Source organism: Podarcis vaucheri, assembly GCF_965113315.1.
Source record: "Podarcis vaucheri genome assembly, chromosome: 6".
In the NCBI taxonomy this organism is placed as follows: domain Eukaryota; kingdom Metazoa; phylum Chordata; class Lepidosauria; order Squamata; family Lacertidae; genus Podarcis; species Podarcis vaucheri.
In genome coordinates this window covers 6,811,361-6,826,945 of record NC_138764.1, presented here as the reverse complement: position 1 = coordinate 6,826,945, position 15,585 = coordinate 6,811,361, and the positions used below count along the sequence as shown (strand labels likewise).

Genomic DNA, 15,585 nt, shown 5'->3' with positions numbered 1-15,585 from the left:
CAGCTCCGAGGGCTTTCTGGTGGTTCCCTTGCTGCGAGAAGTGAAGTTACAGGGAACCAGGCAGAGGGCCTTCTTGGTGGTAGCGTCCACCCTGTGGAACGCCCTCCCATCAGATGTCAAGGAAATAAGCAGCTATCCTACTTTTAAAAGAAGGCAGCCCTGTTTAGGGAAGTTTTTAATGTTTAATGCTGTATTGTGTTTTTAATATTTGATTGGGAACTGCCCAGAGTGGCTGGGGAAACCCAGCCAGATGGGCAGGGTATGAATAATAAATTATTACTATTCATCATCAGCAGCATTATTTATTATTATTATTATTATTATTATTATTATTATTATTATTATTATTATTATTATTATCTGATCTGTAAGTTCAGTTCTGTGTTGCATGGATGAAGGGTGGCATATATTCATAAAATTTTACACCACTTAGTGGTTTAAAAAAACCCCTCAAAATGGTTTATGAAAAAGCAAGAAAAAAGTTCACAACCATACTTTAAAACATATTTAAGTTAAAACACTAAAACAGATTAAAATTACCTCAAAATATGAAGTCCCTCGGCTGAAATGCAGAGCTGGCCAGCTTTGATATTTTTAGGGTCAGCTCTAATCTGCTTCAGGGGCTGGAAATGTGTTTTGCCCAACCAGAGGTGCTCAGGTTGTGGGGAATTGTTGGCACCACCTAAAGGTAAGAGCTTTTTGCATATGGCGCACACGCATTTGGGCCGCTTGGGGCTTGGCACATCACAAAGAGCAATGAAGGGTTTAGTCTTTCTTATCTCTTAAAAATCATAAAGATGTTTCTTTGGAGTGGGAATGTTTTCTGCCACATTTTGATTAAAAGCTGTCTGCCAGTTGCTAGATAAAATTACTTTGTGGCCACTTGGCTGTCTCTGCAATATGCCCTGAATTTTGCCCTTCTGCCTATTAGCAGCTGTGACTTAAGAACATATTCCGGTTAATTGAGATGGCTACATCAGAGAACAGCAGCCCCGAACCCTCGTTTAGGTTTTCCTCAGCACCCAACTTCCCTCCACTTTATGACTCCCGCCACCTCCGAGGAAGGTGGGAAACTCTCCTCATTTGGAGGTTCCTTAAGCAGCTATGGAGGCTTGAGTTGAGATTCCTGCTTGGCGGGGGGTTGGACTAGATGACCCTGGGGTCCCTCCCAACTCTACCATTCTCTGATTCTATACTAGTCGGAGGCAGAAAGTCACTCGGGGCGCGCGAGAGGAGCGGAGGAATTACGGCCGGGAGCTGCGAAACCAAAAAGCAAAACGAACCCGTCAAGGATCGTCTCTGAGGTTGGCGCGGCGGGACCGGCCGGCCAAAGCGGAGCGGGCGGGCGGGCGGGCGGCGCCCGGAGCCATGGCGACCTACGTGAGCGAGCTGGAGGCGGCCAAGAAGAACCTGAGCGAGGCTTTGGGCGAGAACGTCAAGCAGTGAGTGAGGAGCGGGGCCCTTTCACCTTCGGTCTCTCGGCCCCTCCGGCCGCTTAGCCGCCGCGCCCGGCGCGAGGGGCCTAGTAGGCCGTGCCCGAGCGCCGGCCTCGATTTGTGCCTCGCACCCGCGGGGCGGGCGTTGCCGGGGCGGCTCACAAATAGGTGGGGGGGGGCTGGGTGGACGGGCGGCTACTGCCCGAGTCCTTCCGCGCCCCCCCCCCCCGCCGCATTCTCGTTTCTTTGTTCCGGCGCCCGAATCTCTGCTCGCCGACATCTCGCTCCAGAAACGCCCTTCGCTGCCGCGGGCATCCAAGTGGCGTCGAGCGGAAAGAGCGGCGGTCCTTCGTTTTATGTTCTCCTTTTATTTATTTCATAACATTTATATACCGCTCCACCGTACGAAAAGCAAACAAACCGAACCTCCCCGCGGTCTAGGGAAAAGAGAATGTAATCGAGGGAAATTCACAACCCGACTTAGTTAAAAGTGAAAATGCCAGCAGAATGGATCAAAATTCACTTCAGCATTTCTAAACTTGCCCAGACAGGTGTGTGTTGAGCAGGTGCCGAAGAGCGCAGCCCGCTCGCTCTCCAGAGGCGGGGAGTTCCAAAGGGTCGCCGCCACACTCCGCAATCGGGGTGCCACACATGCGGAATGGGTCTTATGGGCACCTGCCGTCGTGCCGATTCCACCAGCTGAAGTGGGCGAGCAGGTGCACGTGGAGGGACCTCTCAAGGTGGTTTAACAAAAAAAGATGAAAGCAATAAAAATCAGCACTTCCTTTTTATTACAACCCTAATTAAAAACACGCCAAGAGAGAGAGAGAGAGAGAGAGAGAGAGAGAGGCAGAAAACCAAAATGGAATAGACTGTGAAACTCACACAAACTTTCTAAACATCTGGGTAAAGGTAAAGGTAAAGGGACCCCTGACCATTAGGTCCAGTCGTGACTGACTCTGGGGTTGCGGCGCTCATCTCACTTTATTAGCCATGGAAGCCGGCGTCCAGCTTCCAGGTCATGTGGCCAGCATGACTGAGCCACTTCTGGCGAACCAGAGCAGCGCACGGAAATGCCGTTTACCGTCCCGCCGGAGCGGTACCTATTTATCTACTTGCACTTTGAGGTGCTTTCGAACTGCTAGGTTGGCAGGAGCAGGGACTGAGCAACGGGAGCTCACCCCGTCATGGGGATTCGAACCACCGACCTTCAGATCGGCAAGCCGTAGACTCATTGGTTTAACCCACAGCGCCACCCACATCCCTAAACATCTGGGTAGGCTTGTCTAATAGAATAGGAATATCTAAATAAGAGCACAGTGCCCTGTTCTGGAGAGAATATAAACCTTGCAGGGCCAGCCCACCCATGAGGCAAGGTGAGGTGACCACCTTGGGTGGCAGGATCCGCAAGGGTAGCAGATGTGGCCTCCAAGGAATGCATTGCCCACTGCCACAGTGGCAGAAATGGCTGCATCTACAGAGGAGCATTTTGTAGTTCAGCTCAGGTGCCCAAAGCTCAAGGACCACTCTCCTCTTCTCTTTAAAATAGAATGGGGAAATTTATTGAACTATTTGAAGACACACTGTAAACAAATTAAATCATTAGTGGGACTGATATAGAAATGTGCAGTAAGAGACAATTAAGGGGAAGATAAGGAATTAAAATATATTTTAATTGGATATGCAGTAATAAAAATATATGAAATAAATAACTTCAGAAAGGAAGGAAGGGAAGTCGAGGGGGAAGTAAATTAAATTTGTAAAGATTCGGTTTTTCATGTCGAAATATTTGTAAAAGCTGAAAATAAAATTATAAATAATTTTATTGGAACGGCCCTGAAGCCCTGGGATAAGCTTGCTTGAGTTGCCTCAATATTTCAAAGAACACATGGTATATAGGGGAAAGGGGTAGGTGGGAAAGGTGAAGCTAGTTTCTACTTTCAGTAATAGGTAATTCTGTGATGACCAATGTAACATTTGTAAGCTTCTTTATGTAATATTTTGTGTTTCAGCTAATATTGTTTAATGCCAATTTAAACTGGTTGTTGGTTAATTGCCTTGATCTTCCTGCTGGCATTCGTCTGTAAACAGATTTTCTTGTTGCAGCTTAATATATATTTAAAACAAAACAGACAAGAATTACTAGGGCAGAGATCTACGAGCCCTTCACTGAATTGAAATGCCCAGAATTATTATTTATTAGGGGGGCAGTACATGACGGTGGGGTGGGGGAGAGGCAGTTGTGACAAAGTCAGCTATGGCTTGTAATGTAGACCAGTTGTTGAAAGACCACCTACCTGTTTTATTTTTCTCCCATGGCGGTGGGGCAAGCAGGCGAAGAAGAGACGTCCTCCCCCTAAAAAATGGCCAACAAGTCCCAGTACCTCTTTTTCTTAAAAAAGAAAGAAAGCCCTTAATATAACCATGGTTTAATTGCAAAGAACACAATTTTTAATTACCCCAGGGGAAGCATTGAAAAAAGCCAGCATAAACTGAATCACTTCCATGGCAATTTCCAGCTGCTTTCTTTGAATTGTGTAATTAGTACACGTAGGATTATGCTGGAGCCAGGAACTTGAGGTGTAAAATTCGACTTTATTATTTTCAGATTGAGTATTGCAGTTACATAATTTTCCATAGTGCTATGTTCTGTTTCCAGGCTCTGATATTCAACAGAGAGTCCTGATGGTCAAATTGTTCCTTAAATTTATTAACTCTGATTGAAGTTCTGCTCGTCTTTGGACTAGATAACCCCTGAGGTTCCTCCAATGCAGTGGTGGCCAAACTTGGCCCTCCAGCTGTTTTTGGACTACAACTCCCATCATTCCTAGCTAACAAGACCAGTGGTCAGGGATGAAGGGAATTGTAGTCCCCAAACAGCTAGAGGGCCAAGTTTGGCCACCACTGCTCTCATGTATGAAACTGCATGATAGTCTCTCCTAAAGGGTTGAAGGGGGAAAGAGTAGATTGTTGAGAAGCGAAGGCTAGGATTGAGGGTACATTATTTATATATTTCACAGATACTGGGCTAATTTGAAGCTGTGGTTTAAGCAAAAGATCAGCAAAGAAGAGTTTGACCTAGAAGCGCGGAGGCTCCTCACACAAGACAATGGTAAGAAAACTATATGTGAGTTGCTCTATGTGGCTTCCATGAATCTCATGCTGAACTTGGGGGTTAGCTGCAATACTGTACAGTAATGACATGATTCGGCTATGAGCAGGCCATAGGGTGGGTTGAACTATAGGGCACTGAAATGGCACCATGATCAATGAAGACAATGTTTAGCCACCCCTTTGGTTTCTGAGATTGCATCAGGCATTGCTCAAGCACCTCTAGCTCTGTATCTAGTTCTGTACTTGCTGTGTAGACTCAAGGGGCATCTTCAGTGCCACTATATGATGCTGAAGCAAGTGCAATGTTTTCTTGTAAGATGGCTTGCTGACATCTTTATGTAGACTTCTTTTCTTTTGGCAGTCCATTCTCACAATGACTTCCTGTTGGCTATTCTCACACGATGCCAGATCTTGGTTTCTGCACCTGGTAAGTCGACTGTAAAAACACTCATGCACCTGGACTTTAGGAGAGAGAGCTGTAGTGTGTTTACTTCAGCAGCAATTCTAATATTCATTTTAGTATGGTTAGATGCATGCTGAGTCTGTTTTACCATATTGGCCTGAATATAAGCCTCACTTGTTTCCAAAATTCTTACCGTGAAAAGTTAAAACTGCGGCTTATATTCGCAACCTTGTGGTATGCAGCCAGGAACGGAGGGCAAACAGCGCCCGGAGCACGGCAAAGTGGTGCCCGCCCCACGTGCAGTCCCCCATCCTCTCCCCCAAGGTCGGGAAGGGAGAGAGCGAGGAAGGGGAAAGGCCGCCGGCAACACAGCGCAGCTCCCCCTCCCCCCATGCAGCCAGGAGCAGCAAGGAATGGAGCGGCTTATATTTGGGTATATTTTCTTTTTTTCTTTCCCTCCCTCCAGTTTTAAAGGTGCGGTTTATATTCAGGTGCTGCTTGTATTCGAGCCAATACGGTACTTCTCAGAAACAAATAGAGCTGCTTCCTTCCCAAAATAGCTTTTTTTGAAACCTGGAAATATATATATCTTTCATTATTGTGAATGACATTGGCAGGGATCTTAAGGATGCTATTGATAAGTAACTTCAGTTGCAGATGTGTACTGCAGAATGAATAGACCCAGAAAAGTGGGGCACATAAGAATAGAGGAGGGACCCTGAAGTTTTCATATTAAGCCTTGGCACGGGAGTTGGAATGAAGCACACAGAAGCAGCATTCATTTTCTCTCTGTGGTTTTTTAAATAGGACGTTGTTGTTGTTTAGTCGTTTAGTCGTGTCCGACTCTTCGTGACCCCCTGGACCAGAGCACGCCAGGCACCTCTGTCCTCCACTGCCTCCCGCAGTTTGGTCAGACTCATGTTTGTAGCTTCGAGAACACTGTCCAACCATCTTAACCCCTGTCGTCCCCTTCTCCTTGTGCCCTCAATCTTTCCCAACATCAGGGTCTTTTCCAGGGAGTCTTCTCTTTTAAATAGGACAGTTGTAGCTATTCCTAGAATGCTTCCTTAGGTTGCCTCACCATAAATATCTGCAAATAGGCAAAGGTGATATCAAACTTGATTGACTGGTTGGAAGGCCAACACTTCCCCCTCTACCCACGATTGCAACTGTGATCATTGCACTGTGATCATACCCTCAGATCTTTGGGTACCTGTACTTTTTCCTGCCTTTCTCTCAGGCCTCCTCACCTGGGGATGCAGGTAGATTGCTCACCAAATCTCTTTATCCTCCTCCTCCTCCCTTTCCATGACTCAGGCTTAAAAGCCCGCAGAAGAAACTGGGGACTTTCATCCTCTCATCAGCCCCACACATGACAAGTGCAAACCATCTGGGTTGATTTCTCTTTGAGCTAATTGTGAGCAGTCTGCCAGCTTCATCATAACCCTGTACAGTGGGACTAATAGGTCTGAGCAGCATACCTAGTTTGTAGGAACAGGTTGAAATGCCCATATTTTGCCTGTCTTAAGATTAAATAAACCTTATATTGAGCATATCTTACACAGTAAAGTCAGGATAGTGGAAGCAACGCACTCATAAGCACATTTACTTGAAATGAAAGTAAGTGTGCTTGAGACTGCAGTCTTAAATGTTTTTCAGAATTCTGTTTCAGAAGTACAAGTCTGATCCTGAATGTGTTGGGAAATAAGACTTGCCTTGATTCTGTCTAATTGGGTAGATTTGTGAGCTGCCACACACAGAACATTCTCCAGAAGTCCTTCAGGGAGTAAGGTAGAAGACCTATTGCGAAAGTGATTAAAATACAGTTTGGAGCTTGCAAGAGAAGATGGCAATTTGCTCTTCTTTGACTCACGACAGATTATCCTAAGTCAAGGGGGTCTATTTTTATCTCTCTTCAAAAATGCTTTTGTTATGCCCTGAAGCAGCACACTCTTATTTATCAACTGAGATACATGTCCTCTCTCTGTGTAATCATTGCTCTTCCATGTCCATGGAGTTTTTGCCACAATATGGTGCTTAAGGCAGCCCTGGTGGTCTTGTGCTTCCCCTGGTTCTCCTCATTCCAGCTTTCTAGCAGTTGCACTCTCATCAGGGTAACCCAGCTGTGTTCCTCATTTTGCCAAACTTTGTGATGGACTTCAAACTATGCTGCAAAGTGTTCTTTTAAAGTATGCCATTCTTCAGCATCTCAACCAGTTGAAGTGCCCCACTGATGTAAGTAATGTATAAACATATAATAAAAAGGAGTCCTTTTGCTCCAGAGAGTACACTATAAAAGATATTGACTGTGGTTCAGAGACATGAGTGTGATGCTGGGTGTGAGTAGCAGAAAATAGCTCAGCCCAGAAAAGTGGAAACTGTGGTTTGGGAAGCTGAGGTTGCAACCTCTGGCACTTGTGATAGACGGTGATGACCAGGATATTTAAATTGGACAGGGTGCAATGGAGGTTTAGATCCTTGCCAAATCTAAGGCTTACTGTTTTCTTCTTTTCCATTTCCAGAGGGTGCTGGCTCTTTGCCATGGACAGGAGGTTCTGCAACAAAACCAGGGAAGCCCAAGGGGAAGAAAAAGTTTTCCTCCGTTCGGCAGAAGTTTGATGTAAGTTTGTCCATTATTACATGCATTAGAAAGAGGAAAACTAAGCCTAGATGTTGGAAACCAACATGATAAAAAATGCAGAGCTGCTATCATAAATAGCAGCCCCCGCTCAAGTTCCCGACACACTCTCCAAAACCTTTAGTACAGTTCACTATACTGTGCATTTCCACACCTCCACCAGTGGTGGCCACTGAGGTGGTTTAGCATTGTGGAAATGTTTCAGATAATGATGTTGGGAGAGCAAAGGGAAGAACTCGACCTAGGACTGGAATTTTGGCCAACAGTAACTTGGCAGACTTCTTAGAATTTTTTTTTAAAAATATGAATACCCCACTTTTTGCCATTCACAAAGGAGTTGCTCAAAGTGGCATACAAATGAAATACAAACACAAAAGCAACCATTACCCAACTATTAGAATACAAATTATGAAGCCAGAAACAGCAGCTGAAAGCAAATCCCAAAAGCAGCACCAGCAACTGATACAGTTGAGTAGCAATAAAATCAAAAGTGGAACAGGCCCCGGTATAGGTGCCACTTAATAACCATTCTGCATTTGTAAGAACTCAGTCTTTTAGTGTGGCAGCACCTGCTCTCTGGAACTCCCTGCCTATTGAAGAAGAAGAGGAGTTTGGATTTGATATCCCGCCTTTCACTCCCCTTCAGGAGTATCAGGCAGGTGCTTTCACTGTACTCTTTTGGGTACTTGCTAAAACATTTTTTTTTTAGATAATCCTGTCCAGATGCTTAGAAAATTGATATGAGTTTTAATCTGTTTTTAGTATATTGTTATTTTAAAAGTTTAGGAAAGTCTTAAATAATTGTTGTTAACTTTTCTTATTGATTTATCTTTTTTGTAAACCATTTTGAGATTATTTTACAATCAAGTGATGTATAAATTGTATGAAATAAAATAAATAAAAGCTTTTTTTAAAAGGAAAGTTTTCAGTTGCTGGCAGAACACAAATAAAGGGGAAGATAACCTCTTGGGGCAGGGAGTTCTACATATGAGGTGCCACTACAGCAGAAGCCCTCAGAAGGCCATCAGTGGCACACACAAGAGAAATGCAACAGCCAGCCTTAAAGGACAGGCAGATTTGCATAACGTAATTTCAAAGGCTTTTGCATGAGCTTGGATGGAGGAGGGAAAGGGAAGGAGAAGAGCAGAATAGCTTAGGGAGCCAGTAGATGTCGTTATCAGCAGCAGTTCTAAAGATGTCTGGGTGTTAAGGACGCACCTTCCAACATGCCAAGTCATGCTTTGCCCCTTCTGGTTTCTGAGGTGCCTTCTGATACAGTTTTAATATTATCAATCTCTTCTCCACAAGCATGAAGATAGGGACTCTCAAAAGTGCAAGTGAGATTAATGAGAAACAATATTCTCTGCTTTTGGTGCAAAGAATGTGCTCTCAACTATGGCGGCTATGTGAAGGGAATGATGTTCAATTCAAAAGTAGAAACATTACAATATTTTTTGTTTTATTAATTCCTTTTTAAAAAACAAAAAGTAGTCTACAAATTGCTTACATTAATAAAATCAGCATAACCATCCATATGGTTAAAATTGGTAGAGTTCTATCTTATACTCAAATAAATGGGAAAAAATGCTCAAGAGGCCTCCTGTCTTTCACAACTTGCATCTAAGAAGTTTATTTAATGTGCAAATATATAAAAGAGGCTTAGACAGAAGAAGATTGTTTTGAGAATTACACAATAGACTGAATAGCTGAATAGACTAAACTCATGTACAGTGGTACCTCTGGTTGCTAACGGGATCTGTTCCGGAGGCCCATTCGCAACATGAAAAGAGTGCAACCTGCAGCGGCACGTCTGCGCATGCGCGGGTTGTGATTTGTCACTTCTGCACATGCACATGATGTCATTTTGCTCATCTGCGAGCGGCAAAACCCAGAAGTAACCCTTTCCAGTACTTCCGGGTCGCCATGAAAGAACGTAACATGAAGCAGACGTAACATGAAAGACCTGAAAGAACGTAACATGAAGCAGACGTAACATGAGGTATGACTGTATAAACATACATGCTAGTGATAAAATTGCAAAAACATGATAAGAATGCATACATAAATAAATTGGGTAGGAATAATTGTGAAATGCCCAGTAAGAAGTTGGACACTGTTTTTGTATATTTCTGTGGAGTTGCAGAGGTGATCTATATCCTTAAGAGTTCAATCCTATATGCACTTATCCCAGAGTGTCTACTGTTGAACTCTGTAGGGCTTTCTTCATGTATAGGATTGCAGTTTAGGGGGCTGCTATGATGAAATAATGTGTTTAATTTCTCTTATCTCTCTGAAGTCTTAAGGAAGTGGCAGGTTATGTGTCCAAAGCATTATTTAATCTCGCTCAGTGTTTTAGCTTAGAGAACTGAAATGTATTGTTATACTTAACAGCACCGATTCCAGCCTCAGAATCCATTATCTGGAGCTCAGCAGTTTGTGGCCAAGGACCCCCAAGAAGATGATGATCTGAAGCTCTGTTCACATACAATGATGCTTCCCACTTGGGGCCAGCTGGAGGGAAGGATGATTGTCACTGCTTATGAGCACGGACTGGATAATGTCACTGAAGAGGCAGTGACAGTTGTTGTCTATGCTGTGGAGGTGAGATAACACAGAAGGACAAATGTGGTCCTGGTTTTGCTGCAGGCAGAAAACATCTTATTTTGTGTATGGTATGGAATTAAAACCAGCTATCACTATAGAAATAAGCAAAACAGATACCCACAAAACAAAACAAAAAAACAAAACAAAACCAGCCTTTGCAAGCATATATGATAGCACTTTTGGTGTTATTTCTCAGCGTATGAGTAAGGCAGGCTGAGCTTTTTCTGTAACTCTGCTGGCATACAAACTTGGACTTTATAAAGCATTTAATACTGGCTTAAGTGCTGAATGAAAGAAAACAAAGCCATATCTGGTTCTGATGAAAATCTGACTCCCTGCCTTGGATTTCTAAGCATCTCAACCTTTTTGCTCTCTCTCTCTCTCTTTTTTTTTAAGCTCTTAGTTGTACATATGTGCATTGGCCATGATCCAAAGATCAACCAGGCTCTACCACACTCACAAGTACAGGGACTGACTTGCCTTCTGCTTTTCTGTGATGATTCAGTATGAATACAGAGAAGAGGCAGCACCTATGTGAGCATTAGGCCTGTGATTTGCAAAAAGTGTCTGCAGAATTCAGGACCTTATGCTTGTTTCTCACATTCCTACCCCATTCAAATATAAAACAGAATGAAGGGGCTTGCATCCTGGATCAGACTGTGGGTGAGGGTAATTGAACCCTTCTCCACCTGAGGTTCCCATGCTCTTTGCTTCAGGCACCTCTGGAAGCGAGCTGGGCTGGAGGATAAAGGAGTGTGGGTAACAGATTGTGAGGGAGTGAAGTTGGGGAAGTAAAGATGGGGATACATCTCCCCTAGTCTATTACCTGCTTTTGATGTTAACCTTGGGGCCACTATTTCTTCTGCTCCTCCCTGCCTTTATAGTGGAACATGGCAAACATGAATTAGCAAAAGTTCCTAAGAGCCTTTAATCTAAAGGGCTTATGTAAATTTCCAGCAACTCTAGTTCCAGTGCCGCCAGTCCAATAACTCTGGCCATCCCTCCTCGTTTCAGTTATGAGTCAGAGTCCCTGTTGCTGCTTAGAGTGGGGGTCCTGACACTAAGTCTGCCAGGGTCATCTTCTTAGGAGATAAGGTGTGTAGATTTGGATCAGGCTGATGTGTGGCTATGCTAATGAGATGCACTGATTCCCTGGTTGCTTCTGGGTAACAATTTAGTCTCCAATTTCTTTGGCAGACTTGACAGTGCAGGGCATAAAGCTCTGCCGCTTGACCAGTGGGTGTTCTGGTTTCAGGCCTGGGTGTCGGGCAGTATTTGCAATGTAATAATCACAGGACGGGAACTGCAAGTTGTTCTTGGTACTCATCATGAGCAGTAAATACGAGTTCTATCTCTGCAGAAGCATCTTAAGGATATCCTTGCATCTATAATATCAAGAAGAAAGGCCTACCGTCTCAGAGATGGTCACTTCAAGTATGCCTTTGGAAGCAATGTGAACCCACAGCCTTATCTGAAGAATAGTGTTATTGCATACAACAACTTAACTGAGTGGTAAGAAAGTACCTATTTTAATGTGGTGCAGGACAGAACTTTAGAATACGAAACTAGTCTTTTTCATTCATTCCTTTTCCCCTCCCTATTTCTCTTTTTCTAGCCCTCCCACATGCTTAGCTCCCCCTCCTGGTCAAAACCTTGCTTCACACCCACCTCCTGATGATGCTGAGCAGCAAGCAGCCCTACTCCTAGCATGTTCTGGGGACACCTCTCCAGCCACTCTGCCACCAGTCAACATGTATGACCTCTTCGAAGCTCTGCAGGTAACTTCCTTATTCTGCTAGTTGGCTTGGCTTGGAGAGAGTGTTTTCTGGCAAAACCCCAACAGAAGTAACCTTGGGACTGTAGGAAGGAAATGCTCTTTTCTGTATAAGTGCATATGCACTACATAAACTTCCAGGTTGTATCTAGCTGTTAACCCAGCAACTGTTTTAGATTTTCCTGCGAACTAAATTTAATTTCCTACTGAAGCTCCCAAAATTTAGGCAAACAGGCCCAGTCCCCACTCTATGTACTTCTGCTCTTACATACACTTATCAAGCCATCTTTCTATGAATCGCAAACATTATCGGACACGGCAACAACTCACTTTTCACTCAATATTCACTCAATATTCACCTTACTGTTCTTGGTACAGTAATTCCCAAACTGTATGCTAGGAACATAGGAAGCCGCCCTATTCTGAGTCAGACTATCGTTCCATCTAACTCAGTGCTGTCTACAGTGACTGACAGCAGAAGTCCAGGATTTCTGAGAGGGGCCCCTCGCAGCCCTAACTGTAGATGCTGGGGACTGAACCCGGGACCTTCTGTGTGCAGAGCACACATTCTGCCCTTCCCTAAAAGAAGGGTGTATATCTTGAAAAATTAATTGGCACATGCATCAAACACTCTTTGTCCCTTGGACTGGGGATTATGTAGTGTATGAAGCACTAAGAATAAGAAACACACAATTGGTTCCAGTTGGACATTTTAGGCCTTTTACATTGAGAATATGTTGCTAACAACATTTCCTCATATGTAACCTGTAGGTCCACCGAGAAGTGGTTCCTGCACACACCGTCTATGCCCTCAATATTGAAAGGATCATCTTGAAGCTCTGGCACCCAAACCACGAGGAGCTGCAGCAGGACAAGATCCATCGGCAGCGGCTGGCTGCAAAGGAAGGACTCCTGACATGCTGAGGCAGAAGCAGTGGCCAGTGCTGACGATCGGCTGGGCTGGTATCTCCTGGACCTGCCGGTTGGGCATTTTGACTTTGGGATCACAGGACTTGCATTATTGTGCCAGCTTTCCCAAGTGGAAATGTGGACTTCTTTCCTATGGAAATATTACTTGAGAAACCAGAGTGCTTTGTGCTTGCTTCTAGAAAGGATAAAAGAGCAGTGCCTCAGCAAGGTGTATGCTTTGCCTGGGCACCCTCTTTTAATCACAGTGCACGGCAGTCATTCCAAAAATAGTTTTGTGTCACTGTGGAAAAGGAAAGTGACATTGTTTGCTGTGGAGAACCTGTTCCTGTTATTATTCCCTTCATGGAATGAAGGATTGTGGCCAGAGATTGACAGAGGCTGGTTCTTAGAGTTGCCAAGTTTTAGGGCTGCAGTTTGAGCCGCTGCCCTGGACTGCCTTTGCAACTATAGCAAAGAGCTTTGTACATAGCAAAGAGCTTTTGTGTTGGGTTTATATAATGTATGACAAAAGGGAAAAATATTGATCCACATTAATAAAATTGGCTGTAAGACAATTCTCATAAAAGAGAATCTTTTTATCTCATTTTTTTGTTTCAAATTTGAGTTTTGTTCAAGTAAAACATCAACAGCCACTCTCCCAGCTACTGTCAGAGTGGCAAATCACCAATGCATTCCCTTGAACATTAATTTTTCATTACAGTGTTGCTGAAAAGTAATTTAAGCATAGAGAGTTCATAAAACCAAATGTGCTAGACTGCCCCAAATTAGCCATGTTGCCTTTCAGCACTATTGTTTGATTTATTTGCAAGCAAGTCTCACTGATTTCAGTGGAACATGCTTCCATCAGCCTTTCAGCCCAAACCGTGTGTATGTTAGCTCAGAAGTAAGTGCCACTAAGTTCAGTGTGGCTTAATTCTCAGTACACATGCATAGAATTAAAAGTTTTGCTCTTGATCCCCATTATACAGGTGGGAATTTGAAGCTTGGTAATAGTGACTTGTTGAGATCCATTTGCACTGGTGTCATGTAGTAGCTAATAGACTTAACCTGGGATAGCTCAGTCAGTAGAGCATGAGACTCTTAATCTCAGGGTCATGAGTTTGAGTCCCACATTGGGCAAAAGATTCCTGCACTGCAGAGGGTTGGACTAGATGACCCTCAGGGTCCCTTCCAACTCTACAATTCTATGATTCTGTGACTGAGTTACAAATGAAAATGTTCCTGGTACAAATCCCACCTCAGCAGTGAATACTCTGGGTGGCCTGAGGCAAGCTACACACTGAACCCTCTATTTGCAATATGGGGATGTTAACCAACTTGCCTTTCAGGCTGTTGTAAGGATTACCCGCTAACATGCATGAAGCTCTTTGAACAAGCCCCCTACACAGGCTTTGTTTGTTTGATAGCATGACTAAACTGGAGTTTGAACCGGGACCTGAGCTACGCTAGATCTCCAGTGCTACTTTGGATTCTATGTCCAGTAAGACTAGTATAAATTTTATTTCTTCTGATGTGAAAAGGAGGACACAAAAACGATGTATCCTAGACTCAGGGTCTGCTGGGAGGCTGTACCCCTCTCTCCTGGGAAAAACACTCTACTGTATGGGAACACAAGTGTTTTTTCTCTCGTGACTGAGCACTCTTCTGCTGTTGTAGGTGGTGGGTCTGTTCTGTGGTCATCTTCTGAAATGGTGAGTGTGTCTCAAGCACTTGACAGAGTTGCTCCTAAATGCTCCCACTTGGCAGTGCCTCGGTTTGCTGAGGGGATAGATGGGGCAACAGCTGGCATGAAGTATTCCTCACTTCTTGAGACAGTGCATGATCAGAGAGCAGGATCATGCCAAACTAGCTCCCTGTCACACTCATCCTGTGACATCAAGTACTCTGGTTGCCCTGACGTCCATGTGTGTGCATGATGACCATCTTCAGCCTTCATGCCTACGGCTGTGCCCCTGAAAACTTCCCTGCTGCAGGTGTTAGCGTTGTACTTGCTGGTGCCAGAGGGTGGGGCAAGCTGGAGTGACTGGCATTGGGAAAGACTGATTATTTATTCTGTTTATTTATTTGCCACTCTCCCGCACTCAAAAGCAACCTACAAAAAATAAATGGCATTTCTGTGCGCTCTGGTTTCTGTCACGGTGTCCCGTTGTGCCGGAAGCGGTTTAGTCATGCTGGCCACATGATCTGAAAAGCTGTCTGCAGACAAATGCCAGGTCCCTCGGCCTGAAGCGAGATGAGCACCATCCCAGTCACCATTGACGACTCAGATCTCTATCTATCTATCTATCTATCTATCTATCTATCTATCTATCTATCATCATCTCAGATGCACTTCTATCCCACCCCACTAAAAGATAAGGTCTGGATGAATAAGAATGTTTTTAACTAGCACCTAAAGACTATAGTGATAGCACCATGTGTGTCTCCCTGGAGAGAGCACTCTAGAAACAGGGAGTCGCCACAGAGAAGGTCCATTCTTGTGTTGTCACCCTTTGTACCTCCTTTGGAGGGCACACACAAATAAGGGCCTCAAATGATGGGTGGCATGCCAGGGTGGGGAAGGGAACTGCTTGGTGTGCCTTGGCTCTCGGCTATTGCCGGAGTGGTGTTCTGCTTTACCACATCTGGCAGCAGCTAAGGCTGCACACCTTTCGTGCTGAAGGGGCCAGTGGTCATGCAGTTGTGC

The 15,585-nt window shown here is 44.4% G+C and overlaps 1 protein-coding gene across 1 annotated transcript; it reads left to right on the top strand.

The window, feature by feature from the left end:
• The first annotated feature begins 1,221 nt into the window (after window positions 1–1,221).
• On the top strand, window positions 1,222–13,880 carry TADA1 (transcriptional adaptor 1). Its single transcript, XM_082226910.1, has 8 exons — window positions 1,222–1,442; window positions 4,457–4,548; window positions 4,912–4,977; window positions 7,476–7,573; window positions 9,983–10,192; window positions 11,556–11,707; window positions 11,811–11,973; window positions 12,741–13,880. The coding sequence occupies exons 1-8, from the start codon at window positions 1,369–1,371 to the stop codon at window positions 12,891–12,893; spliced, it is 1,008 nt and encodes a 335-aa protein (XP_082083036.1). The 5' UTR covers window positions 1,222–1,368; the 3' UTR covers window positions 12,894–13,880.
• The last annotated feature ends 1,705 nt before the right edge of the window (window positions 13,881–15,585 follow it).